Genomic DNA, 26306 nt, shown 5'->3' on the forward strand with positions numbered 1-26306 from the left:
AACGTTTTCCCACATCATCTATAATTAGCATCAGTGCCTCTTCAAACTTTTGAGAAGCTAAACTGGTCTGGATTTTAATGATTAGATTATACGCCTCTCCGCCTATGGGTCTAATGCACTTAACGCTCGCAACTCGTCCTCGGCATTTATTATTTTCCAGAGCAGTGGCCGCGGAAAATTTCCATCGGACGCCTTTATTTTCACGTGTGTAATTGTATTCGTGATTTCTGTTTCACCCGAAGTAATAAATATTTCACGGCACGCGCCAGCAGCCCTCCTCTTTCTCTCTGCGGCGCGCATGTGTCTGCCGAGAGAGGACAATTCAATTTTTAATGCATTAAATATGAAAAAGCGGACCAGAAAATTCGGCTGCTGTGTGCGCGGAATTTAACCACGCGCTTTGTGCCAACAAAGTCTGCAACTTCACAGCCGGAAAGAGAAAAACAGAAACACAGGCGCACTTAGCTTTCTCCGACTCGAAAATTCATACATATGTGTGAGAGAGAGCGAGTAATAAGCCTGGCGCGCAAGAGAATCCCTTTGACACATCCCGTGATAATTTATTCGCTTTATACATCTTCAAAATTGCAGCGCCTTTTGCCACTGGAATGTATTTATTGCTTATATAAACATGTAGAAACTCCCCAAAATAATAAACTTCACACAAAGTTTTGGAGCTCGATTGTGAAAAAAGCGTGTGAAAGTTTTGAATTTTTTAATATTTAAATTTGAGCATTTGAGCTCCTGTGAGTTTATTTGTGGATCAGAAAAATCTTTTCAGAACAAATTTAATGTAAAATGGCATATCTATAATCAATTTTCCTTTTTTTTCGTCAAAATAAAAAGCTAATAGTGTGTATTATAATGTTTATTTCTAATCCTGGTTCAAGAATTAAAATTTTCACATGTATTTTCTCATTTCAATTTTACATTCTTTTACAGGTGCTCATACATATTATTTAATTATCATAAATTAGCAGCATAAATTTTTTAAGCAAACTGCAAACTGCAGTAAAGCGTGCGTGATATTGATGTGAAACAGCTTAAAATGCCCATAATACTGAAAATCAATTAAGCGAACATAAAAACTGATAAAAACGATAATATTTATTTTCATAATACTATAATATTATCATGATTAATGAAACAATTCTTAAAAATAATAGAAAAAATATAATAAACTCTAATCATGAAATTGATAAAACTTTGATTGAGAACGATCATTATTGAGAATTAAGGTTTTGAATTGAAACCTGTCAACCCAGCGTTTCAATTCATCAAACGTAAAGTAAAATAAAATTGTTCTTAAATAAAAAAAAATAATAATATAAATAAAATTGTTTTTCTCAGGCGACGTATCAATCCAAATTTCTGTAAGTCGCAAACGACAGTATGTATTCCAAGGCGCATCTATACAGCATCTCGAATTGCTCCTAAAATAAAGGGCTTTTATAATTGCATTTGAAATTAATTTAGTTACTAGTTTTGACACAAAGTCAGGCCTGACACTCCTCACTGCTCGCACTGCCGAGGCCACGTCTACGTCATGTTCCATTTTTATTTTTTCTAGAATAATACTGAGCGCTACTATAGCGCCGCAAGCCATAACTCCATCGCTAGTATCAATAATAATTAACCTTAATTTGTATAAAAATATTTTTCATACTGGCAGATCAAAACAGTAGGCGCATCGTGGAGGTTGAATTCTTCATCTTCGCACAGTTTTACGAGTTTGCCTAGCTTTGGAACCGTCAAGAATTCGGCTGGCCACCCAACAAAGCAAACAACTTCAACTACCCAGTTGTCGTAGCCCTTTATATTATTGCAGAAAAATCAAAATGAACAATTAAGTTTCCATAAATACGAGATATACCTTTTTTATGTCAACCGTGAGAGTTTGGTAATTATTTTTCACTGCTTTACTCTGGAGACCAACTGAAAACCCCACGCCTGTCAGGGGACTGCTTACATTGCACGGAAGAAATATCGGCTACAACAAGTTTTTGTAGCGGGAAAAATATTATTAAAATATATAATATGAAATTAAAGTCAAACAATAATTATTTTGAAAAATTGAAACCGGGCGAACCTCGTTGCAAAGAAAAAATGAAAAAATACAGGACAACTGACCCCAAAGGCGACCTGCGGTCTGCTGGTACTTTAAAACCTAGGGTTTCTTGTGTCCAATTAAAACTAAGTGGGAGGAATTTTGAAAAATTAAAAATAAAATAGGGAGAATTTAATTTAAATAAACAAAAATTGCAGAAATTAATTAATTTAAATAATTTGTAGTGCGAGAAAAACGTTGTATTGGAAGAATATACCTCGTTTGGCTCTGCTTCATTAAGAACTATAACGCTTTTGACTCTTTGCTGGTAAACCATGAGCCAGAAGTCGCTGACTGTGTCACTCAATGGGACTTGTGTGGCTATGAATGCGTTTTTTCGCTTGTATCCGTCCACGTAAACAGCATTTATGAAAGTATTCTGGCAACAAAAAACGTCCTCAGGCACCAACCGTACATATCGCAGGGGTACTGGATATATCCGTAAAATTATTTGTTATGAAATTTTATCAATATACAATCCATACATGCTTGAAGCTCCGGCTTCCTGCATTTTTCTGGGATGCGGTCACTATCCCTAATTTCCATTCTACTCCAATCTTTGGCACAGATTTCATTCAATTGATGCAGTTGAGTTTTCAATAATTTATGTCCGTTTTGCTTAAATAATGTTTATGCAATAATATTCTTATTTCAATCAGTAATATTGGCAAAGTTACCAGTAATTTGCCTAATTCAACTTTGAACTTTTTGCATGGAATTGCAAGTTTTGGAATGCACAGAGCTTCATAGAGAACAAAGTGGGCAAAAATGTACTGTGGCTGAAAATTATATGGATAACAATTTACGTAGTTCTCAACATAGCAAAGAGATTATCAAATTGAGAGAGTCCTTGTTAAATAAATTTGTATTTTAATATTTTTTTCTGGCGAGCATTAAAAAATTTATGTCTTTTGATAATTTGAAAGCATAACTGTTATATTTTTTGCCGGTTTTTCGCATCTCTTCTTAAAATAATAATTATTTTGATTTAGTTTTATAAATTATTTATTATTTCATTATAAAGAATGCGATGCAATGTCAAAAATATTAAAGAACTCTCTTAATTGTTGGAGCTTTTTGCAAACTAACCACTTTTTTGGAATATATTAAAGTACATCGAATTTTTATTACCTCAGTTTCTACCAAATTAGCTCTTTGTCGTCTCATCTCCTTGAATGCGCCACAAGGGTTCAAGTGACCCTGGCTTTTCGCCATTCGCAAGCATGCGTCGATCATAATGTATGCGCCTGTTCGACCCTCACCAGAGCTACATCCAATATTTATTTTATTTTTCAATAAAACAATGAATATGTGATTGATTTTATAACCTGCAGTGAACAATCATGGGTACGTCCATTGAGATTTTTAAAACATTTTCAACAAAAATAGCTGTTGACTGTGCGTTAAATGGAATCCCGTGATCCGGCCATACCGTGTAATGCATTTGCGTAATCTGCAAAAAGGTTGGTTATATATGAACAAGACGCCTTATACTAGCTATAAAAGATAATTAGTACTAATCATTTTACCTTGCGATTGATTGACCCATTTGTCACGCTCAGTGTTCGTTTAAAAAAGTCGAGAGAAACGATTTCGTCGATGTTTCGGATTTCCAAACTACCAATCGTAACCACTTCAAATATTTCTGGCCAGTATTTAGCACATTTCACCTTAAATGAAATGGTTTTATTTACAATTTTTTTTTTTAATAATTCAAATATCTCACCTCCCCGTTCTCCGTCAAATTAGCTAACATGACAATCATGGTGGCTTTTTCTTGCCACACCATTCTCCAGAAATCTTTAACTGTTTGCTCTAGGGGCCCTTGAGTAGCCACATATTTATTTCCCAGTACCTAGATAGCAATTCGCAAATAAAAAATCTGTTTTTATTTTTGTATTCTAAAAGAAATTTAATTTAAAAAAAAAAAATCCACCCCAACCGCCCGAAATTCAAAATAATATTCCTCAAAATCCTCAAAAGTAATAATGAAAAAGCTGTTTTTTTTTGTTAAGCCTTAATGTATTTTTGTTCAAAACTATGGAAAAGAAACTAAATATTACCCTGACGTGATTTGCATTGATGTATCCATTCTTTGCGGTTTTTTTTCCTTCAATGATTTTAGTTTGAAGACAAACTCGCGTCTCGTCGTATGCTGGGATCACGCCATCCCTGTTCTTCTTTTTGTTTTCTTCAGACGAACCAATATTTATAGGCATAATTTGACCTCTTGGAGAGGCCTAAAAGATTTTATTGGGCTGTATTCAACAGAACGTTAAAATAAAATATTTCTTACGCGGAATTGCTCGCACAAATTTTCAGATTGTAATTCGGTAGCAAAATAATCTGCATATTCTTCAATTGTGACTGTGTTCCCAAAATTTTTAAGTGATGTCTGCTCATTCATGGTTATTTTAGATTTAACCATCACTTCTAAATATAGACAATATCAACTTCAGCACCTTCTTATTATGATTTTGAAACTCTTACCAAGTGGAATTGCATATTCAGGTTCAGACTCAAGGTTTCTTGATAAAAGTTTATAGAGGAGGAATTTCTTACGCAACACGATAATCAAGAACAAAATTACGATGACTAATATTCCAATTAAAAAATAATAAATAATTCCATTATTTTCTTCAATTGCTCCTGAAAATAATATCATTGTTCAAATATTTCATTTAATTAAACATTTTCTGTAATTTAAATGCAGCAAAAAATTGTTCAGGATCAATCTGTATAGCAATTTTGTCAACTTTGTTGATTTAGTTCATATTAATTGAATCTGACAAGGAGCAATTAAATAATAATTAAGTACAAATATTTCAGAAACCTTCCTGACAATTTGGAACAATTAGTCCCTCGCGTGCGCACCCCTTTAAGCAATGCGCGTTTGTTACATTATAAAGTTCATCCTTGCAATTCGACGGGTCCAATTTTTCTTTGCAGTTCAACCCGTATTGCCCTTTCTTGCACTCTATAATTATTAATTAAATCCATCTCGTCAATGCCAAATTAGAATACAAACCAGAGGTGCACATTGGTGGTTGCATTCCAATAAACCTGCAGCCCTGTTTGCAGTAACCGGTTGCTTTTTCATATCCTCCGAATTCACCTTCCCCAGAACAACGTCCTTGGACCTCACCTGGCTCCTCATTACAGTTAATGCCAATTTTTCCATCTCGGCATTCTTTTTCATAGCAATTATTAAGGTTTCTCAATAATTATCCAAAATGTGATTTTCTTACCTTCCTCACAGTCTGGAAACTGCAATCCCGGCTTTTCGCACGTTTCCCTGCATTGTCCATTTACCTTTGAGTAATTACCATATTTTCCACCACCTGAGCACTTCTTTTCATTTAGTTGCTCCTCGCAGTGGTTCCCAAACTTTCCTCCATCACATTCTTAATTTTCATTAAAACGAAAAACGAATTTACTAGAAAAATTGACATTTTTAATTCTATACCTTTTTCACACCAAGGAAATTCAAGCCCTGGCTCTTGGCAGGAAACTGAACAATTCCCTGAGTCACGACTGTAGTTTCCGAAATTTCCATCGCCTGAGCATTTACCTTCTTTTAATTTTTGTTGGCAATGTTGTCCAAATGTTCCTTCTTCACATTCTTAAAATTCACTAACAATGACATTTTTGAATATCAAATTTTTGCTTAAAATTACCGTTTTCACACCATGGATATTGGAATCCTGGTTCTGCGCAGGAGAAATTACAATTGCCAGAATCGCGGCTGTAATTTCCGAAATTACCAGCACCAGAGCATTTTTTCAATTTGGTTAAATTTTGTCTACAATCCTGTCCAAATTTACCCTCTTCACATTCTTGATAAGCAAAAATTTATTATATTTTTTTTTTTTCAAAATTTAATATAATTACCTTTTTCACACCAAGGAAATTCAAAACCGGGCTCATTGCAGGAAATTTTGCAGTTCCCCGATTCACGAATGTAATTTCCAAATTTTCCATGACCGGAGCATTTTTTGACCTTGCTTAAAGTTTTGTTGCAGTGATGCCCATAAGTTCCATTTTCACATTCTTGATGCATAAAAAAAACACTTAGTATTTTAAATTTAAAAATAACATTTTAATAAATAACCTTTTTCACACCATGGAAATTCGAACCCTGGATCCTTACAAGAAACTGAACAATTCCCTGAGTCACGACTGTAATTTCCATAATTTCCGCCACCAGAGCATTTATTTAATTTGGTTAAAGTTCTCTGGCAATCTTGTCCAAATTTTCCTTCCTCGCATGCTAAAATATTATTGCTTTCTACCAGCCTTAAAATATTACATTTTATTGATTTACGGTCAGTGCATTTTGGCAATTTATATCCTAATTGAGCGCATTTTTTGCAATCACCAGTTTTCTTATCATAATTTCCTACGCTCTGTTCTGCACATGAATTAGGTGAGAGTTTAGATAAACAGTGTTTTCCATAAGATCCATTTTGACAGTCTGATAATTTTTTTAATAGTTATTATCTTTAGATTCTGGGCTTGTTAATACAAACCTTTCTCACATTCAGGGTGCTCAACTCCATGATACAAACAATCCCCATTGCATACACCCGTATAAGGATTGTAGTTTCCAAATTTAAAATTACCAACGCATTTTCTCTCTCCCAATTTTTTGCTGCAGTTTAATCCAAAAGATCCATTTATGCAATCTATAGTTATAAAAATATGAATTTAATTTGTCGTATCAAAATTTTGACTCACGAGAAACACAAGCAGGTGGATAAAAGCCAGGTTTAGCGCAGCCTTGAGTGCAATTGCCCGTTTCCTTATTATAAGCACCATATGGCATCGGACCAGCACATTTACCAGTTTTCATAACCCCAGAACAATTTAATCCATACCTCCCTTGGTCACAAGCTAGGTAGGATATAAACGTCAAATTAAAAAAAAAAATGTGAATTGAATAAAATTAATTATCAAATAAAGTAATATTACGTTTTTCACACTCTGGAAATTTGAGTCCGGATTTAGCGCAGCTTTTTTTGCAATTTCCTGTATCGCGATGGTAGTTGCCTGAGCATTTTTCACTTTGCTTTTGTTTGCAGTCCTCACCAAAATATCCCTCGTCACAGTCTAAGAAGAATAAAAGTTTCAAAATGTGTCCAATAAGCTAACAAATTAATCGGACCATGTTCACATTTTGAAGGTTTTTTGCCCTTGAATTTGCAACTCTTGCAGTCACCATTAGATTTTGAGTAATCACCATAAGGGTCTTGGCCTGCGCAAACATTTTGTTTCAGTTGAATCTTGCAATTTTGTCCGTATTTTCCGTTTCTGCATTCTATAAAATATAAAAGGTAAAGAAATCGTTGTTCTTTGTAGAAACAAACCATGCTCGCATGAAGGGAATTCAAAGCCTACTCTTGCACAATCCCACTTGCAGTTGCCTGTGGCGCTGTCATAATCGCCATATTTTCCTTGACCCGAGCATTTGCCTGATTTAAGCTGTTTGCTGCAGTTTGGTCCAAATGTTCCATTAGTACAGGCTGAAAATTTTTAGAGTTTTAAAATATTTTAATCGAAAGAATAAAGAAGGCAATTTTTTTACATGTATTGCAATTTGGTGGTCGTTTGCCATTCTGTTTGCAGCCGTTCAAGCATTGCCCAGTAGATTTGTTGTATTCTCCGTATTCACCGGAGCCTGAGCATGAATATTTTAAGCGCTTTTCTTCACAATTGGATCCAAAATCTCCATATTCACATTCTAAAGAAAGCGCTTCAAATTTAGAAATGTTCAAAACTACTCAAAAATATCCACCGTCTATGCACTGTGGAGGTTTTAATCCTGCTTTTGAGCATCCGTCTATGCAATTTCCATTCAACTTGTTGTAACTTCCGAAATAACCATCGCCCCTGCATTTACCACTTGGCTGTTCTTGCTTGCAATTTTTCCCAAATTTTCCGTCATAGCAATCTAATGATATTTAAATCTAAATTCTAAATGCCAGAGGATACAGATTTCTACCTGAATTACATAAAGGTGGCTGTTTTCCAATAAATTTGCAGCCTTTCAAGCACTGCCCTGTAGTTTTATTGTATTCACCGTAATCGCCAGGGCCTGAGCAACCTTTTTGACATCTTTCTTCACAATTGATTCCAAAAGCTCCGTCATCACATTCTATTATTCAAAAAAAAGAAACCTCTAAATTTCTCAAGCTACATTTAACGATCAAAATACTAAACCTTTTGAGCACTGTGGGGGTTGAAATGCTCGAGCACAGCCATCTATGCAATTACCATTACCCTTATTGTAATTTCCATAAGATCCACTACCCTTGCATTTACCAAATGGCTGGTCTTGGGTGCAATTTGCACCAAATTTTCCATCATCGCAATCTAAATAGAAAATTGATAGCAATCAATAAATTATTTATGCCTTTGCTAATTGAAGACCTCGATCACAATAAGGGGGCTGTTGGCCACTGAATTCGCATCCAGATAAGCACACGCCAGTTGTTTTATTATAATCTCCATTGCAACTTCTATTTTGAGGTAGTTGAAAGGCGCAGTCTGGGCCATAGGAGCGATCCCGGCAGGCTGAGAGCGTCAATAATATTTATTTCATTATATAAATGAAGTCATTAGTCAAACGTTTTGCACAATCTGGTGGCTGAAAACCGTGCAGTTCACACAAACCACACTTTCCCGTGTGCACATTTAAATGGTCTCCAGGGCAATTTACTTCAGATAGGAGGTCGCAGTTTGGTCCATACTCTTTGTCTCTGCATTCTTTCGTATTTTTTGTTTGTTTCATTTTACAAAAAATAAAAATTAAATAAAAACCATTCATTACTTTCAATGCATTTTCTGTTTTGTCTTTTGAATCCAGAAATGCAGAAGCAGCCAGTTGTGTCGCACGCCTCGATGTTGCTGCAATTATCACTTCCCAACTTTTGGCAAATAGTTTCTCTATCTTTTCCAGACTTCAAGACTGAGAATTAAATTATTTACTTTTTAATGAAAAAAAAAATAAAGAAACATAAAAAGCAGAACTCACCAAGTTTTTCAATTTTTTCCGATGTTTTGTTTGTTAATATTGTGTTAATTTGATCTAGATTCGAACAGGAAAGCAAATTTTTTTCTCGTGAAGATATCATGAAGCCTGAAATAAAATGTTTTTAAGTTAAAAGAAAAAACGTCTTTTATATTGATTACCATGCCCAAAAGTTTCGCTGCTTAGCAAAGATATGTGACCTATGCAAATTTTTTCAAACTCGCGGAGTTGAAAAAAGAGACTCGCTTTTTTAATTGTCAGATTCACGAGCAAAATTGTTGCCGTTTGCCACTTTCCTTCTGCGTTAGTTGGAAGCTTTGTTGGTTGCCATGGATTTCGATCAGATGAAGTGTGCACATAAATAGTGTCACTTGTTTTGTTTTTTACATAATAAGTCAAACTTATTGCGGCTGCGGTCTGTTCTTGTTTGATTTCTGAAGTGAACGTGGTTTGATTTTGTCCTTTTTCAATGTAATTATCTTAAAAAATTAAATAAGGCGTAATTTTTTGAAAATAAAAAAAAACTTGTGAATTAAACTCACACTTATGAATCCTGAAGTATCCCACATCTTCATGTGTCTTGAAGGCAACAAAATTGAATATTTCATGTGAGCTAAATGATTTTTTAATATGTACCACTTTGAACTCTATAATTCCAATTGCTTACTTATTCCCAGAACATTCAAGCTTCCAGTTTTTGTTCATCACTGAGACAGAAAGTTTTTTTAAAGTTGTCGGTGACTTGAGCGGGTCCATTTCATATTCAACCGTAACAGTAGCCCAAGCGTTACCTCCGTTGAATATATTTTCATTTACCTGCGTTTAAAAAATGTTATTGCGTGTTAACTGTCCGCTTCATCATTATGGCACACTAACCTTTTCCGCAAGTATAGTGCAAGTTTTACTGTTCAATAAATTTGTACAGTAGCGAATGCAAGACATGTGATGATTTCCCCATCCATCCAGGACAATTTGAAACCCAGGTTGAATTTTCAGGTTTTCATGTTTTGACAGTGATATATAAGCACTTTGATAGGTCAAAACTGAGTAATGAAACCTTCCTTGGCTTTTATTAGTCCTCATTCTGGTCCAATTTGTGAAATCGCCACCCCCACAGGTAACAATTTCTTTGAACGCTAGTTTTTAAAATAAATTAGCAGCACGTGATTTCAATAAGTTTCATATAGAAGTCTGTTTTGATATTCAAATAATGCAATGGCCAAAAACCATAAATCTAATATTTTTTGGAAAAATTTTAATTCATATTATCAAGCCTTTGTTTTATGTTTTGAAAGATGTGAGTTTTGATCAAAAAAGCTATAATTTAAAAAAATGGTCGTTTTTTGCATATTTATTATAGAACTGCTTGACTTGAAAATTTTCTTGGTGTCATATGTACTTTAACTTACAGTTCCAACGATGGTCAAGCACGGGCTCAAATTCGTCAAACCAGTCTCCATCAACCAAATTGGTTTTTAGCTCAAAATGATATGTTGTCCAATTTCCGCAACCATTGGCGCTCACCAAGTTGCAATCATTTATCAACCCATTAGCAATGAATGTCTCGTCGGTTGGTTTTGGGCAGCCTTATTTGGGAAAATGGCCGAGCAGGAAAAATTATTCAGAAATAGAATGAGATCAAACAACATAATATTAGCTTTAACGAAATGTCTTAATTTTTCACACGGACAGGGCGAGTTCCTGTAGTTTATTCACTTTATTCAAAAAAAAAATTTACATTTATTTTATATTGATAAAAAGAACTATTTTATATAAATATTAATAAATAATAAAAGAATTTCAGAGCCCCATATTATATTTTTTTTTTTTTACATTTAGAGATTTGATTGAATTATATAAAATAATACACTTATGTGATTTGTTAAATGAATCGTGGTAAATTACCTTTTTTTACATTACGTAGAAACACCATTGTGGGTCCATTGTTGTACTCTGAGTCGGTATAACAAATTCCATTTTTATTCATAATATCATTTTTGATAAAGTGAACCACGCCTAGAAATAAAAGTCCTTACATTGCAAAAAATGTAAAAAAAAAAAAAATCGAAAAAAGTTTAGACACTTAAAATTATGAAATAAAAGTAATGGAGAGAAAATTTAAAAAAATAAAATAAAAATTGAAGCGAACCTTGTATAATTGCTGGTAAATACAGTAGTATAAAAATTGATTTCTTCCAATCCATAGCTTGATTCCACGCTTCACTACAGAGTCTCCTAACTTGCAATTATCGCGTCGTGAACACTACGGAAAATTAACTAAAATTGAACAAGGAAATGTAGATTTCATTACTACTGATAGCTTATCACTGGCAAGCTTGGCGCTTTTTTATCCGTAAACCACAAAATAACCGAAACTACTTATCCTATTTAATTTCTGCTTTTTGAAAATCATTGGTTTTTTTTATTAAAGAAATTACTGTACTTTTAGAAATTAAAATTACTTGATCCTGTGGCATACAGATCATAATAATACAGGTTGTGTAATTTTTTGAAGTTTTACTGGTTTCACTGTTCATTTTTTATATTATTATAATAATTTTAACCACACACGCATGTTGTGGAACTATTACAATCGCAATCATAGCAATAATATTATTTAATATATTATATTACAATATCATGTTTTGCACTAACCCGCAGTTTTATATCCTTTGTAAGTATAACTTGTACATTTGGAAAGAAATAAAAAAAGATGTGATTTTTGCAATAAGATAATTATTTATGGGTTAAGTATATTTTATCTGATTTTCATAATATTTTTTATACAACTCTCGCTGGATCTGTTGGTTTTAGTTTGACTGTCAAGCCGGTTGTTTAATCTCCATTGCAACTTCTATTTTGAGGTAGTTGAAAGGCGCAGTCTGGGCCATAGGAGCGATCTCGGCACCCTGTAGTATTGAAACTGTCTTAATTAAATATGCTCATTTGAAAGGAAAAGACTTCAAATTTGTATGCATCATGAAATAATTTGAGGTATCTAACCTTTTACTAATAAGATTGGTAGAACTAATAAGAAAATTAAAATTTTCCTATTCATGGTGAGATCCCATCATTTGTTTAAACCTCATAGAACAACTAAGGAGAGAATGGAGTCCAAGAAGGAAATCTGAAAAAAGAAGGAATTTTTCTAATCTTAATCTTGGCTTCAAACTTACTTGATAGTATAATCGTTAACAGAGGCGATAGCTCACCATAACATTAATAAAAAAAAACTTCTTCATTTTTAATTTTTTTGCAAAAGGTATATAAAATTTTGTTATGAACGTAATTTGTCATTTTGAAACATTAGTGGTAATGGTAATCGCAATAATTAATGATCAGATTTATTATCACAACATTATTGACCTACATTGTGAGGAAAAGCACAACAAAAAGTATTTAAAGTAAACGCTGCACCCCAGATAATAAGCGGTAATCACCAAAAACTCAACGTTTGCAGGGTCGGAAACGGGTAGTTCCTTTATGGTGTATTTTTCATATGTCACTTGCTCGATTGGTGATAGTGCATGGGGTGAATTAAATAAAAAGCCATCGACGGACATACGCAAAAAGCGTGCGTTTCGGATGAGAGGTGGCGCGATAATACTCGAAAGGGCGTAATGAGTTCTCAGAATATTTCGGGACACACGCCGAGAGCTGTTTGTAATATGAACATGCAGCCAGTTGAACATTAGGCCAAGAGAAAGCCGTACTACACATTATGGAGTGTAATTCTCTCTGCTGGCGCTGCTCTCTCGTTGAATATAAATACACACACGACGCTTAATGGCATGCGATTAGGGGCCGCGGCATTAAGATGAACAGATACGCACACCAAGCTTTGTTTCTCTTGGAAATGTGCGCGGCCGATGCATTTTGAGGGCGCCTCTCGCTCCGTTTTCTATTTTCGGCGCTGATCAGACCACCCCACACGGTCTAATCATTGCCCCCCAAACAGCTGGAAACATTGGATTCCTTCCTCAACCGGAGATGTTTAGGGATGACTTTGATTTTATTCCAATTTGCGTGTCTAGATTACGTTATTTATTTGTGGCCCTTGGAATTCATTTAGAGTTTTATTTGAATGATTTCATTAATACCCAGAAAATTTTAGGAAGAAAACAATAATAAACTAATAATCAAAATTAAAGTTGAAGTTAAATATGTATGAAAGTTGTAGATAAATTGTTTGCTAGAATTAAAACTTACATATGTATGTGAGAATGGCTTGATTTTAAACTGAAAACCAAAATACAATTCCTTATTTGGCTATAATTCTTTTCATATCATCTAAAATCCCAAACATTGATAAAAAGAAGTAAATTTAAGAAAAATATTGATATGGCATGTAATTATTTAACCTCACGAAGGGCTGCAATTTTCAAGTTTTTCGCAGATATGATAAATAAATCTTGTTAATTTGGAAACTTTTCCGCAGTAGTGTTTTCGCTACTCTTGTTTGTCGTTCCGCGGAGAGAATGAGCAAAGGGGTACATACAACAAATCATCGGGCAGGGTGAAATTTATAAGCGCGAGATGATTAACTGCGCGGCGCCAGAGAATGAGAAATAAAGCAGAGAACGAAAAGGCTTAATCTCTTCAGCGGCTCCACCGCCAGTAATTATAATTCCGCACAAAGTGTGCAGCGCGCGAGAGAGAGAGCAAAGGGGCGGAAGGCAAGTTTGAAAAGTTACAGCTCCGGAATAATAATTGCGCCCGCTGTCCATTTTAATTAAGAAGGGCAAGGCAGCGCCCAGTTGATATAACGCACGGAGCTGCGTAAAAAGTGCGTAGTTTGGTGGGGCAAAACTATAAAAGAATCAAGAGTTTTCCAAACTGAAAAGTAAAGAAAAGGTTGGAAATTTGAATAAAAACCAAAATGTTTTAGGGCCACATCTCAGCAGTAATTCAAATTTTTTTATCAGCTATAACTACTATAAGCATTTTTTTTTTAAGGAAAAACATTTTAGGAACACTAATAATTTTTTATTTAAAAAAGGGATGCAAATTTAATTCCATACGTCTTTCAAAGTTTTCTTACAAATTACGAGAAAAATCCCTTCTAATCTCCGATCAAGATAAATTAGAATGTGAATACACAATGCACACTATTTTAAATATTATTTAATTTATTTGAATCAATTATATGATTCTTTTCTGATCCACATGGGGCAACTACATTTGAATTTGGAAAACTCGGCAATACGCAACGAAAAATTTTTATACACCAAACAATTATTTGCGTGTGCAGTGAAGCTTTAGGCACAGTGAAACAAAAAATACGCACAGCAATAATAATTATAACCGGACAATTCTAAAATAATCTTTTTCCTCTTTGCATTGGCAAACGACCAAAGGGCGCCACACTCGCACACTAATTAAAAATACGTTGCATTACTCGCGTGACTTTTTAATTCCGCGGGCGGCCGGGGAAAAACACAAACCAGCAATTTCCATGTTGGAATAATAAGCGGCGCCGCCAGCAGACAATTCAATTTTTCACTCGGCAGAGCGTCATTAACACGCATTTCGCATGCTTTTTCGCTTTTGACCTTGGCGCGCAAAGGGTCAGGTATGCGCTCACTGTGATTCGCCAGAAAGGAAATTAATCCTGGACAAATTCGCATTCTCTCATTAAAAATAATTAACGAAGCCTTTGTTCGGGCAAACTCCAGTGCGCAAATCGGAACTGTGTGTTTGCGCTCTTCCAATTTGCGAAAATTCCAACATAAACTTCGGCAAGAGATACGTACACATGTTTGCAATTAGACAGTTTTCGCTTTCTATTTGCACTGCAGCCGCAAATTAATAGGCGCTCGCCGGGCGCCTTCATTAAAATTTGCAAACGAAACACCAAATGCATTTTCGCTCTCTTAATTAATTCCACGGCTCGGCGCGCTGCTGGATTTATCTCGAAGCAGCAGTTCAATCCATTTGGGGTTAGCAACTGCTGATGAAATTGTTTCCAGGAGCAATAACGGCTCCAGAGACTTTTATCTTCAACGCAAGATTCGCCTACGTTGGTTGCGGCGCCGAGAGCGAAAAATTAAACTCGTTTCTTATTTGTTTTGCGATTTTCACTTCTGCGTGGCCGTCTCTCGCACATTTAATAATTCCGAGTTGTGTTTCAATATTTGCCGGCGCCGTGCAAAGTTTCCGTTTGGAGAACAGATACGCAAATTAAACCACACGCTACATTTTATATACAAACGGCAATATAGTTTCAGCACACTGTTGCATAAATTTAATGTAACAAACGGACCGAGAGGAAATATTATCAAACATTGCGAATATGTATGTGCGTAGAAAGCATTTGTAATAAAAATTGCAAACATAATTCAGAGCGCAATTTGTAAAAAAAAAAATTAAATGTTTTTAAATAAAATTAAAATTGCAATTGGAATTACAAAAAATTCCATGCAATTTCAAAAGATTTAAATTTCCCATCGACAGAAGTAAAAATTTTAGTTGATAAGAGGGAATTTATTAGGATCAAAATTAAGGCAATTCTCCTTGTGAATTCATCCAAATTAATTAAACAAGAAAAAAATTAGCATTGATTCAAAATGTGCTTTTTAAGTTCTGATGCTTTAAAAATATTTTTTTTCAAACAAGTTTTTTTCCTCATATTTTTTTACCAAAATATTTTCTACAGTTTTAATTTAAAAATGAAATGCCTGCAATTATAGATTTTATAGCAAATTTTTTTTAAATCACATTTTTTTTTGTACAGATATATTGAAATAACGAAAAACATCTTTCATCAAATCAATGCATCAAAATTAAATGGAAAACTAAAATGAATTTTTAAATATTTTTTGTTTAATTTTATAAAGATTAAAAAAATTTCTTTCAAAGACACTCTCAGCACAATTGCTCTTCCACTTATTTTGCATGAATGATAACAATTTTTTAAAGATCAATGAAAGGTCAAAGTGATGTCCATCAGGGTGGAAATTGCGTATGTATGTGTTGCTAATGGATTCCGGTCAGAACGTAAGTGGAACAAGGTGAAGTAGGAAAAGCAGCGCAGTGTTCCCTTTGAGATGGTTATATTCCAGGGTGAAACCAGCTCATTCAAAAGTTATTAAAACGGTGCCAAGCGCCTGCCTGTTTTGCCGGCTGGCCTTTTATTTTGCAAATTTCACCCTCGCCGGCTGCTCTTTCTCTCCTGCAGCTCCTCTGCTGTGTTATTTTTCATTTCGGCACGGATGATGGAGAAGCACGAACACAGAGCCAGGGCAGTGTGAGAGATCCGCATGCTTTTAATCAGCGTTCGCGAAAACCTGCTTGTTTCCTTCCTTTTGAACTTTTCAAAACCGGAAACTCTTTTGCTCAAAATTACAAACTTAATCCCAAAGCAGCTGCGTTATAAATTTAATAGTCTCTTTGAATTGCCCGATTGTGTATCAAAATCAGCTCCATCTTGACGATGATAAAAAAAAATGTAGCTCTGGAGAGCCCTCGCGAGCACGCGTCTATTATGAGAGAGAAAGAGGAGCAGCCGCAAAATCGATCCGCAACTTGATATTCGGCGGTGATTTGTGATAGCGCGACCAACCGACGTGTGTATAAATAAATTCGCGTTTTGGGCCGGCGTGCGAGCAGCCGATCCAGCAGTGCAACTCTCTCTCTCTCATTTTATTTATTTATTTCGGCTCTCTATATTGAATAGAGGATGATGATGCATAACTCACTGGCGGGCACACCACCTCTAGCTCTCTCGCTCGCTCGCCCCGGTGCTCTTCCTTCCGGAGATAAATATGCATCGCGCAATAATAACAGGGCTGCTTTCTGACCGCTCCTTTTTGTGCCACCAAATTATTTATTCCTTCCTCCTCTGATTGCATGTCTGGCCTGAATGATAACGCCAGTCGTGGCTGTAAATTTTACAATAAAGAATCAGACCCACGGAATGGGGAAAAAAAACATGAGTGCAGGGGGCGCCTTCAAGAGACACTCCCTGCTGAGCTTCGGAAGTTGTATTGTGACAAAATATCATAGTTGACTAGAAGCTGTAAAAGTTATTGGCATTTGAGAATTTGATAAACTGTTGAAAAACTGGCCACTTAAAATAATTTATAAAAAATCGATATTCTATTTTTGTTATGTATAAACTTTTACGTTGAAAGAAAATGAATAATAAAACTATCAAATATTATGAAAGATATAAAGAAATTTAATTTTTTTCCTTTGTTATAATTATTTTTAATGAAAGTTCAAAAATTATAAAATTTAAATATTTCATTTATGAAAAAAAAAATGGAAAATCTCTAGTTATAGAAATGACTTGGCCTGATTTGGTGGTAATGGAGGTTCAAATTAATCAAATTCAAAGTTGGCGAGGGTTGTGTGATTTGGGCGGGTATCCCAAAAATTCTTTCCCTTCTGTGCCGATCCTCTCTCGTTTTGGGTCACTCGAAAATGGAGCACGAGTTAAAACTTTTAAAAACGCATCCATCAAAGTGTCTGCAAAGTACAGAGTGGCAGCGTGCTTGGAGACCACAATCCAATTTATATCGCTGCGAGCGAGCAGTGAGATGACTTGGAACGACACCATCTCTCGGTCGACCCCGCAGGAAATTTGCATGTTCTTGCAGACCGCTCTTCTTGCAAATAATTCCTCCCGCGCGATAGGCGGCTTTAATGAAATTTGTAAAGGGTGCACGTCGAGTTTTTCACTTCCAGCACCACTTTTAATAACAAAAAGCTGTTCTGTTCGCTTTTTTGCCCGGCGCTCTCGTTCCGCGGCTTCATTAATTATTATCTAGCAAAACTTTCCAGATGCGGAATCATAGTTTTGCTCGGGCGAAAGAAATCCACCATCAAGAAGTGTTGAAGCGGGAGTTGGAAACAAACAAAAGTCTCTCCAACTCTACTTGCGATCGGGAAATTTCCATCAAACATAGTTGATTAAAATTTCAAACAAGATTCAAACAAAACGTGTTTGGCGGACGTTTCTCATTAATTATTAACAAATTTCTGGCGTGTCAAAAGACATCAAGTTAATTAATGGACGCTCCCTTGATGGCCTGACAAAGAAAAGTTTTTCTTGAACGACACCGAAAATGTGATTGGCACTGAAAGGAGAGAGGAAAATCGCGAAAAAGTACCGCGAGTGAGCAAAGAAGAACTTGTTGCTGAAAACAGCACAGGTCGTTATTTCTCTGTGCGTGGATATTGATCAGCCATTCGAAAAAATCACCGGCATCATTTGGCAGAGCAAAAGTGCTCCGTTTTCCCGATTCGTTGATTTTTGCCGGCCACGGTAGCAAACAAAAAGTTCAAAGCAGGAATAGGAAATCCAAACAGATGGCCAGAATTGTGTAGAAAAGAAAACAATCTAATGCGGTTTGCGGTTATTTTCAGATTAGATGCAAGTTGTTTTGCTGTAGTAAATATCAAAATAAACAAAACAAATTATTTTAGTGATTTTTAAAGGCATAAATATTTTAGCAATAATTGAGATTCAAAAATCATAAACTTCGGGAAGTTGTTTAATTTTTATTTTTTATTATAGTAAACTATAATATAATAATTTTCATTACATGAATAATGAAGGGAAAAAAATGTAGTTGCTAAGTAATTAAAAATTATTTTATATAAATTTGCATTATTGAATGAGATGATTTGAAGAATAAAATATATTTTTTCTGCACTGGAAAATTGAAAGTTGCACACCATAAAGTAATTGAAATTTTTCATGTTTTTCCCGGTTTTTCCCAGGTTAAAGAACTAAATAAAAAAAGAACCCCGGAACTGTTTTAATCACTCAAATCCGATAAAAAAAAAACATGATTTTGAACTGTTTCTGGCCACAGGAAACGAAAACAACCTTGAATTACTACTGGTGAAAATTTCCATAACAATACCAATTTTTCACAACAATTGCTTTAATATGATCTTGATCACAATTTTTTATATTAGAAAAAAATAAATATTAATAAAACCAAATTTTGATAAGAAATAGAAAATAATCTCCATAACTTTAAAACGATTTGATACATCTCAAATATTTACTTTAAACTGTTATTGTAGCAAAATTTTTTTGACCGTTTTATGGCCCGCCCGGGAGCCAGTCAGCCAGTATTTCGCATCTGCATCGAAACTAGCAACTTTGACATCAGCCATGGAGTCCTTTTGTCCGTCCGGCGGTGGAAATAAAGGGCCCTTTGAAAACGCGTGCCGATCTCGTGGTGCTTATTCGCAAGAGTCCCGCCACTCTTACGCACGCTTTTTGCACGCCAGAAGAAGAAAAATCGCCGGGTGGGAGCTGCGAACTTTTCAATTTTTCTCTTTGCATTCAGCAGTTGTAGGCGTCACGGGCGGGGAAGACAAGAATAATGGAGTGACAGCTTCAGAGCCTTCTTTTCCAGAGCAAACTTTGCTTTCGCTGTGAGCGAGCGAGAGAGACAGAAAAATGTATGTTGCGTGCATGAATAATCCAACAGCAGCACCAAGAGCAGGCGTGCTATTTTATTATCTGCGCGCTGAATGTGCGGTGTGATGAGAGCTAAACAAGAAGCGGCGCCGCGCATGAATAAATTTCCACCGCTTCGCTGCCGAGCCGGCTACTTTCCATTTGCCTCATTTGCAAGTCGCGCACCCAGCAGCCAAATCAATTATGAACGAAATTGCCACACTTTGCCTCACGCAAGAATAAAAAGCGTTTAAATTGAAAAACCTAGAAATTCATGATTGATAATTTTTTAACCAACTAATCAAAATCTGTTGATTCTAAAAAAATAAAATTTTTTCCTTGGTTTTTCTGAGGTATTATAATAAACAAAATTTCCCGCAAATTTTCTGAAAATTAATAGCATTTATTTTTTTTTAAATGATAAAATTTAACAGATCCAAGCTTTTTTGGCTAAATTTGCTTTAGTATAGATCTTCCATAAATTTGATTAAATTTTTTTTATTTCTTTATATGAAACTTCATTAATGTCATTTTTTAACAACAGAAAACAATAATCTTTTTCAGACAAACAACAACAACAATAATTATATGTTTACTTATTTGGGCAAATGTTGTGCATTGTTATTTTTCTCTTCTTTATTCTGAACTTGTTGGTTTTTCAACAGAGAAAATCTCTTTCCAATTGGATAAATAAATAGACAGTCCTACATTCATGATAAACAAAAACCGAGTGAACTTTTGACAGTCTTTCTCTCTCTTACTCGCTGTGTGTTCATATTCGTTATGTAATCTTGTCAACGAAACTCGCCAAGCGTGTTTAACAGCGCAAAGTGAAGGCAGCATCTCAAGAATCTCTGTATGTTTACCAACAACGGGACGCGTTTTTATTTTGCCTGTAGGCTGCGCCAGAAAATATAAACTCTCGCTATGTATAAAATCCCGCGAGGCCACGCACTTTTATTCACAGAGCAAGCAGATCGTGACACGTCGCGCCTTCTTCTATTTGAACAGGCGCAAAAATTAAATTCGACTTTCTTTTTTGCGCTGTAAAAATTTATTTTCCCGCCGGCACTTCATGCATAAGTCATGAATTTTCCGAATTCGAGTTTGTCTGTGCGCCGGAAAATCGTGGCCGTAAATTCCACTTGCTATTCCGTCGGCCGTTTATTTTGGGGCGCCGTAATTACCGTGGGTTATTGAAAGGTGTCCCCCACTGTTTTATGGGCTCGCGATGTAACGATGTCTTGGCATGACTCTCTCCTCCGCGGGGAGCGTCTCCTTCTTTCTTTCTTCCCTTCGACACGTCGTGATGATGACTCACTCGCTCAAATGCACTCTCGGCCGGTGAGTGGTGCATTACAAAAGGAAATCGGAACATCATGAATAAAAAAAGCGCACGGACAGCATCTGAATTGGCACGGACAAGTGACAAGTAAGAAAAAAACCATCCGGAAAAGTACGGCAGCGCCCTGGGGAGCAAATTAATTTGATATTTGCAAAGTGCCTGTCGTCTGAATAATTCACCCAGCAAACAAGATTTAAAATTTTGATCCGAAACAAGTTCCTACAGCAAGTTGTTGTTGTTGGGCTGTTTTTGAAGTTAGGCAATTTGCTTGGCCGAGGTGACAAGCCGGTGGCCTACCCGTGGTTCGCATGATAAATGGCCGGTCGTTGTTAGCAGGTACATTACACGCACAGACAAACCAACGTCTTCAACGCCCGCACACACATTGTCCCACGATTCGTCTCAATATCCTTCCGCCGGCTGAAATTAATCACGACTTGCTTAACCCGGCAACTAGTTCTCGCCTAAAAGACATTTATTTGCAGCCAAGTTCATTAATCGTCGTCTGAGCGCAACAAATGGAATTCAAACAACTGGAATTAATGAAAGTTTTATGATATGAAAAGTTTAGAAAATTTTATTTTTACAGCGTTTCATTTCATACAAAAGTCTGGGCGGGGAAAGAAAATTAATAACTTTTTATGAACACTTCTTTTTATTCGAAATGAGAACTTGGTGGTGAATTTTTCACCGCTCAAAGTGCATCGCATGTCTCTATAATATCCATTACGTCTACATAAATAAGTCATTCACTTTGGGGGTGCGCGTTTATGCGAGGGGAGCCGAAATGCAAAGAAATACTGCCCGCCTCACACCACCACGCCCATTACGAAGCATTACTACGCGTGTTTGTGCAGCTCCCTGGAAATAAAGCACGGACATAAAAATAATTTACGGCGCGGTTGAGAGCAACAATCGCGATTAGATCGGTGCATGATCCGCTCGCGCGATAAGCTTTAATGCACCTCTCTGTTCTTCTTGGAATCAAGTAGTGTCGACAGAGTTATTGTCCAAATTATATCAAAGCGAAAACATTGCATCGCTCACCGCGGTAAACATTTATTATGCAAACAAAGTCCGACCTTTGCATAAATTTCACACCTGCTTGTGAAAATATTTGCACGCGACCCGCCCGATTCTGCGACACAGTTATTTGCTCAACGAGCCACACGCAGCTGGGCCGTCTCGCCGTCTGAGGGGACTTGTGATTTTAATAATCGCATTGCATTAATTAGCAGCGCACGATATTTCTCTCAATTAGGCAAAGTGGTTGCTGGTGTTTCGCACCGCCAAGGGAGCGATTTTGTTTGCCTTCAGTTGGCAGAAATGAGCGGCACAACTTCAAAGCAAAAACGCGGACAAAATGGATTAGCTAATTAAGTCTGAGACTTAATGAAAAGTTTAAGTGCACATATAAATTATGTAGAAATCCACGCAAATGGAAATATATTATGGAATTGAAAAAAAATTTATTTAATTTATTCATTTATTAAAATTTATTTATTAATTTTATTGAAAAATTAAATAAAATTTATTTTAATACAAGAGCAACTGTACCAAGGTTATTGAACTTTGAGAAGTTATTCTCAGCAAAAAAAAAAAAAAAAAAAACATTTTGGTGCAATTTTGGAAATAAAACTTTTATAGTTTTTGTGGTAGACTTTCACGATCGAAGGTCAATTCATGGTGATTTGAACGTAAATTCGATATCTGAACCTTTATCCATGTTAGAAACAAATGATTTTTCTCTTACCGAAGATAAAAAAAAAATATTTTTATAAATAATAAGAGAAGTTAAAATTAAAATTTTAATTTTCTGAATATTAAATTTCTATTATATTTTTCTATATTAAAGTGTCTTAATATTTACTGCATTCAAGAGCATTGGTCTACTCGACCTAAATTATTAATTTTAACAATAAGTAATCACAACGCAAATTTAAATTTTATTTAATGTAACTTTTAATGCGGTGGTAAAACACACCGCGCAATTAATACTTCCGAGCCGCAAAATTCGAATTTCAAATTGGCCAATGAATTATTCATAATCAATTTCCCGCCTGGACAGGAATAATGCAAGTGACCTGGCTGGGCAAAACCGCATCTCGCCGGCGAAAAATCCGACGATAATAATTCTGATTGACAGAAACAAATTAGCGGCCGAGTTTTGTATGCAATTATTATTATTTATTCGAGCGCCGTGCCGAAGCAATTAATCACGGAGGGCATTATCTGTTTTGGGCTCGCAAATAGATTTATTGACATGAGGTGCAGATTGAGCGCACGTGGTGTCCTGTCGTAATGATGATTAATTGCTGCCCATTGTTGGGGGCGCGCTCGTCCTCGGACAAACACTACCGGCAGCTGATGCACACAAAATAATGATGTTTGCCCGGACGAATGTCCAGCCGAACAGCAAACATATCCAGTTGGACCAATTTTGTATAAAATTGACAGAATTGAAAAGAGAGCCATAATATAATTGTTTTACGTTTACGTGTTTTGATTGATTTATGTTATGTTGTTTTTGATAAAATGTTTTCCATCAAATTGATCCAATAAACTAATTATCAGGGAAAGGTAAACAAAGCCTACATTGCTGAAACAATATAAAAAAGAGTTAAAATTATCTTTACAAAATGAAGAGAAATAAAATAAATTGCTATAAATAAAAGCAAATTAAAATTTAGCACAATTTAATTTTTGTAATATAAAATGTGTTTTCAGATTGCTTCAGTTTAATTTATGTTGTAATTAGATTTAAAACAATTGATAGGTGATTAATTACAGAAAGGCAAATTACTTTATTTTAAATTTAGGGCATTATAAAAATGATTTTATCTTCAGCTTCAATTTTGCAACTTTTTCAGAAGTACTTAGCAAGCTTCAATATTACGCTAGCACACATTGGCTGGAGGCAAATCCGCGTCAAGTCTGGTGAAGAAGTGTGCGAAAGCGCGCAGCAGGTCGCACGGGGCGTTTCTGCCGGCGCAAACATTGGAGCGGCAAATGCAAACAGAAAATAAAACAAATTTGTTGACTCGCCGGCACGCAATATTGCAGGGAATAATAATTTACTGGTTCGTGTCGACATTCGCAGGGAGAGAAGAGTCGCCGAGCTTTCTCTGCTCTCACGCATCTTGCGCCTAAATACTCCCCAAGGGGGTTCATTACAAACTTTCGGTGCGCAAGAAGCGAAGGGAAACTATTTTGCGTGAGAGAGCTTGATGATGTGCTTTTGAACAGAGAGCTGGCAGGAGAGAGCTTATTCGGCGAATTATTATTGTTATCAAGCTAACTAGCACATCAGCCGTTTGATTGAAATACTTTTGCCGTCACTGTTCGCGGATTCGCTGCAGTGAAATTCGCAACGGGGAAAACCGCCCGCGGCTTCTTAAGGCTCTTTCGGCGCAGACAGAGGGCGAAACTCGGCTAATTAATTGTTTGCCCAAAATGTTGACTCTTTGTGCAACTTTGTGTGTGCTTTGTGCGGAAATTACTGTAATACTTCTTTGGCCTCTGCCTAGTAGTTGAAAATTGTTGCAAAACTTTTCCAGAAATTAACTCCACTAATGATAAACAATTTTGTAAAATAGAAATTTCATTGAGACAAAAAGCCCTCCAGATTATGCTTCTAAATTAACTAAGATTAAAATTTGTGAACTAATTTTTTGTCCCGTGCAAATGGCAGAAAAAAATCATCTTAGAATTGGCTATTCTATATTTATCTATTCTTTGATCAAATTGGAATTTATACTTTTTATTGATACCACACATTATTTTATATATATAAAAAATAATTTCAATTTTTTGGGTGTACTAAAAGGTAAACTCATGCTTCAGCGTCAAGATTAGATCTGAAGTGACAGCGTGTTATAATTTCTCTCTGCAAAATAAATACCTTTTGCAGTTTTCAAAGCACTCTGAAATTTTGTGAAAGATTACATAAAAGAGGCAGGTCTACAAAAACATTTTCTTTCTTAGAAAATTATGAGCCATACTTTTTATAGGAGGAAAAGTTTGCCCAAAGCGACGCCAGAAGTTACCGAGTTCATCTTAAATACACAGAAAAGTTGCTTGTTTAGACGCAAAAGTGCGTAGGCTTAAATTGCTACGTTTCCTTACCATAAGTCGATCAAAGCGCAATCTGTCCGTCGTAGGATTTGGAAATGAAGCCAAAAATAGCGCATTTTCTTTGATATGAAAGAAAAAAAGGCTGGATTTTTTCCTGAACAAATATAATTTGAAAATATTTTATTTCAATGCATTAAAGTTATTACAACCTAAAAAAATAATTGTTTATTTGTATATTTTTTTTAGTAATACAGGTTCCATTAAGTATTTTTTAGAATATAAATAAATATTCTGATTCTAAAAAATTCTAAATGGTACCTTATTATTAAAAATATAATTTATTTGTTATGGTTTAAATAAATTAAATACACTTGAATTTTCATCCCTCTAAACTTATCAAATCAAAATAGAGTTATCAGACCACATTCGCTTGTAGCAGTTTATCCAGCTTGCTTATTGTTAGATAGTATACTGATATTAATATTATCAGAAGTAACCGCAAAAGCCGCAACTGAAGGTCATAGCAGCAACTTGAACCAGGAAAAAATTCAATATAAAGTCCATATGCCAATATTTTTTACCTAAATTAAAATTATTCATCTTGAGATTCAAACGATTAATTTAATTGTCATTTCACAAGCGTAGAAGCATAATTTATAATAAATATTAAAAATACTTACAATATGTATTAATTTTTTTATGCTTAGCTTAAGCTATAAAAATATTTACTTTATATTATTCCGATTTGTAAAGAAAAATTTTAAAGTCGCATTCTTTTCATATTATTGCTACAAAACGCAGAATTTAGCCACACTTTCATTAAAATAAAACCACTCTCTATTCCTTAGGGTGCCACGGAAAGAACTGTTATAGGAGCTGAGAAGAGTACATTGAGAGGAATCTGGCTTAAGTCGCTTTTAATTTGGGGCGAGTGACACGCGTGCCCAAATCTGGCGCCGCCGTTAGAATCGCTTTACGCGAAATGAGCGTGCTCTTGCGACGCTGCTCCTTCTCATTTGCGGACGTGCCGCGCTGATTTGCATAATCTGCTCGAACGTACCAGAGTAGCTAGCGCGTCCAAGCAGGAGGCTGACAAAGGCACGTCATTATTATTAGTCGCCGGCGCAAACCGGCTGCAGAGGTAAAAAGTGATTTAATCTATAAAATGGCCGGTTATTTTGCACCTTCAAACGCAGCCGAGCGCGCGCTAGGCTCGGCCCAGTCTATTTATTTAATGGCACCCGACGGAATGGACGGCCATTTGAAAGGCTGATGATATCGTCCGGCAAAGAGAAAGCGCTCGGATCGTCCGGCCGACCCGTAAAAAGCC

General features: G+C 35.6%; 1 protein-coding gene across 2 annotated transcripts; it reads right to left on the minus strand.

Moving 5' to 3' along the window:
• Positions 1 to 1087: 1087 nt before the first annotated feature.
• Positions 1088 to 11400, minus strand: LOC132197917 (uncharacterized). Of its 2 annotated transcripts, none has more exons than XM_059621528.1 (42): positions 11287 to 11400; positions 11043 to 11153; positions 10547 to 10723; positions 10014 to 10273; positions 9805 to 9953; positions 9680 to 9750; positions 9299 to 9616; positions 9141 to 9245; positions 8937 to 9074; positions 8735 to 8872; positions 8537 to 8680; positions 8327 to 8479; positions 8118 to 8261; positions 7902 to 8057; positions 7692 to 7847; positions 7474 to 7629; positions 7272 to 7424; positions 7079 to 7216; positions 6845 to 7000; positions 6637 to 6792; positions 6432 to 6581; positions 6219 to 6377; positions 5999 to 6157; positions 5785 to 5943; positions 5574 to 5729; positions 5356 to 5511; positions 5136 to 5297; positions 4941 to 5084; positions 4598 to 4756; positions 4404 to 4540; positions 4171 to 4347; positions 3834 to 3962; positions 3637 to 3777; positions 3436 to 3560; positions 3239 to 3374; positions 2785 to 2886; positions 2593 to 2725; positions 2325 to 2536; positions 1874 to 1990; positions 1667 to 1812; positions 1481 to 1616; positions 1088 to 1433 (listed from the first exon to the last, which is right to left on the minus strand). In XM_059621528.1, the coding sequence occupies exons 1-42, from the start codon at positions 11339 to 11341 to the stop codon at positions 1359 to 1361; spliced, it is 6204 nt and encodes a 2067-aa protein (XP_059477511.1). In that variant the 5' UTR covers positions 11342 to 11400; the 3' UTR covers positions 1088 to 1358. The 2 variants fall into 2 exon arrangements, with proteins under 2 accessions (XP_059477511.1, XP_059477510.1); XM_059621527.1 differs by having other exon boundaries at positions 8109 to 8261.
• Positions 11401 to 26306: the final 14906 nt, after the last annotated feature.

The sequence above is a fragment of the Neocloeon triangulifer genome, unplaced genomic scaffold (genome assembly GCF_031216515.1).
Source record: "Neocloeon triangulifer isolate White Clay Creek 2 clone unplaced genomic scaffold, ASM3121651v1 ptg000012l, whole genome shotgun sequence".
NCBI classification, from domain to species: domain Eukaryota; kingdom Metazoa; phylum Arthropoda; class Insecta; order Ephemeroptera; family Baetidae; genus Neocloeon; species Neocloeon triangulifer.

Coding starts and splice junctions, on each gene's coding strand:
- LOC132197917 (XM_059621527.1), bottom strand. CDS start 11,341: ATGGATTGGAAGAAATCAATTTTTATACTACTGTATTTACCAGCAATT. Junction 8,681..8,734: donor GCCACCAGATTGTGCAAAAC/GTTTGACTAATG, acceptor TGACGCTCTCAG/CCTGCCGGGATCGCTCCTAT. Junction 2,537..2,592: donor GAAGCCGGAGCTTCAAGCAT/GTATGGATTGTA, acceptor GGATATATCCAG/TACCCCTGCGATATGTACGG.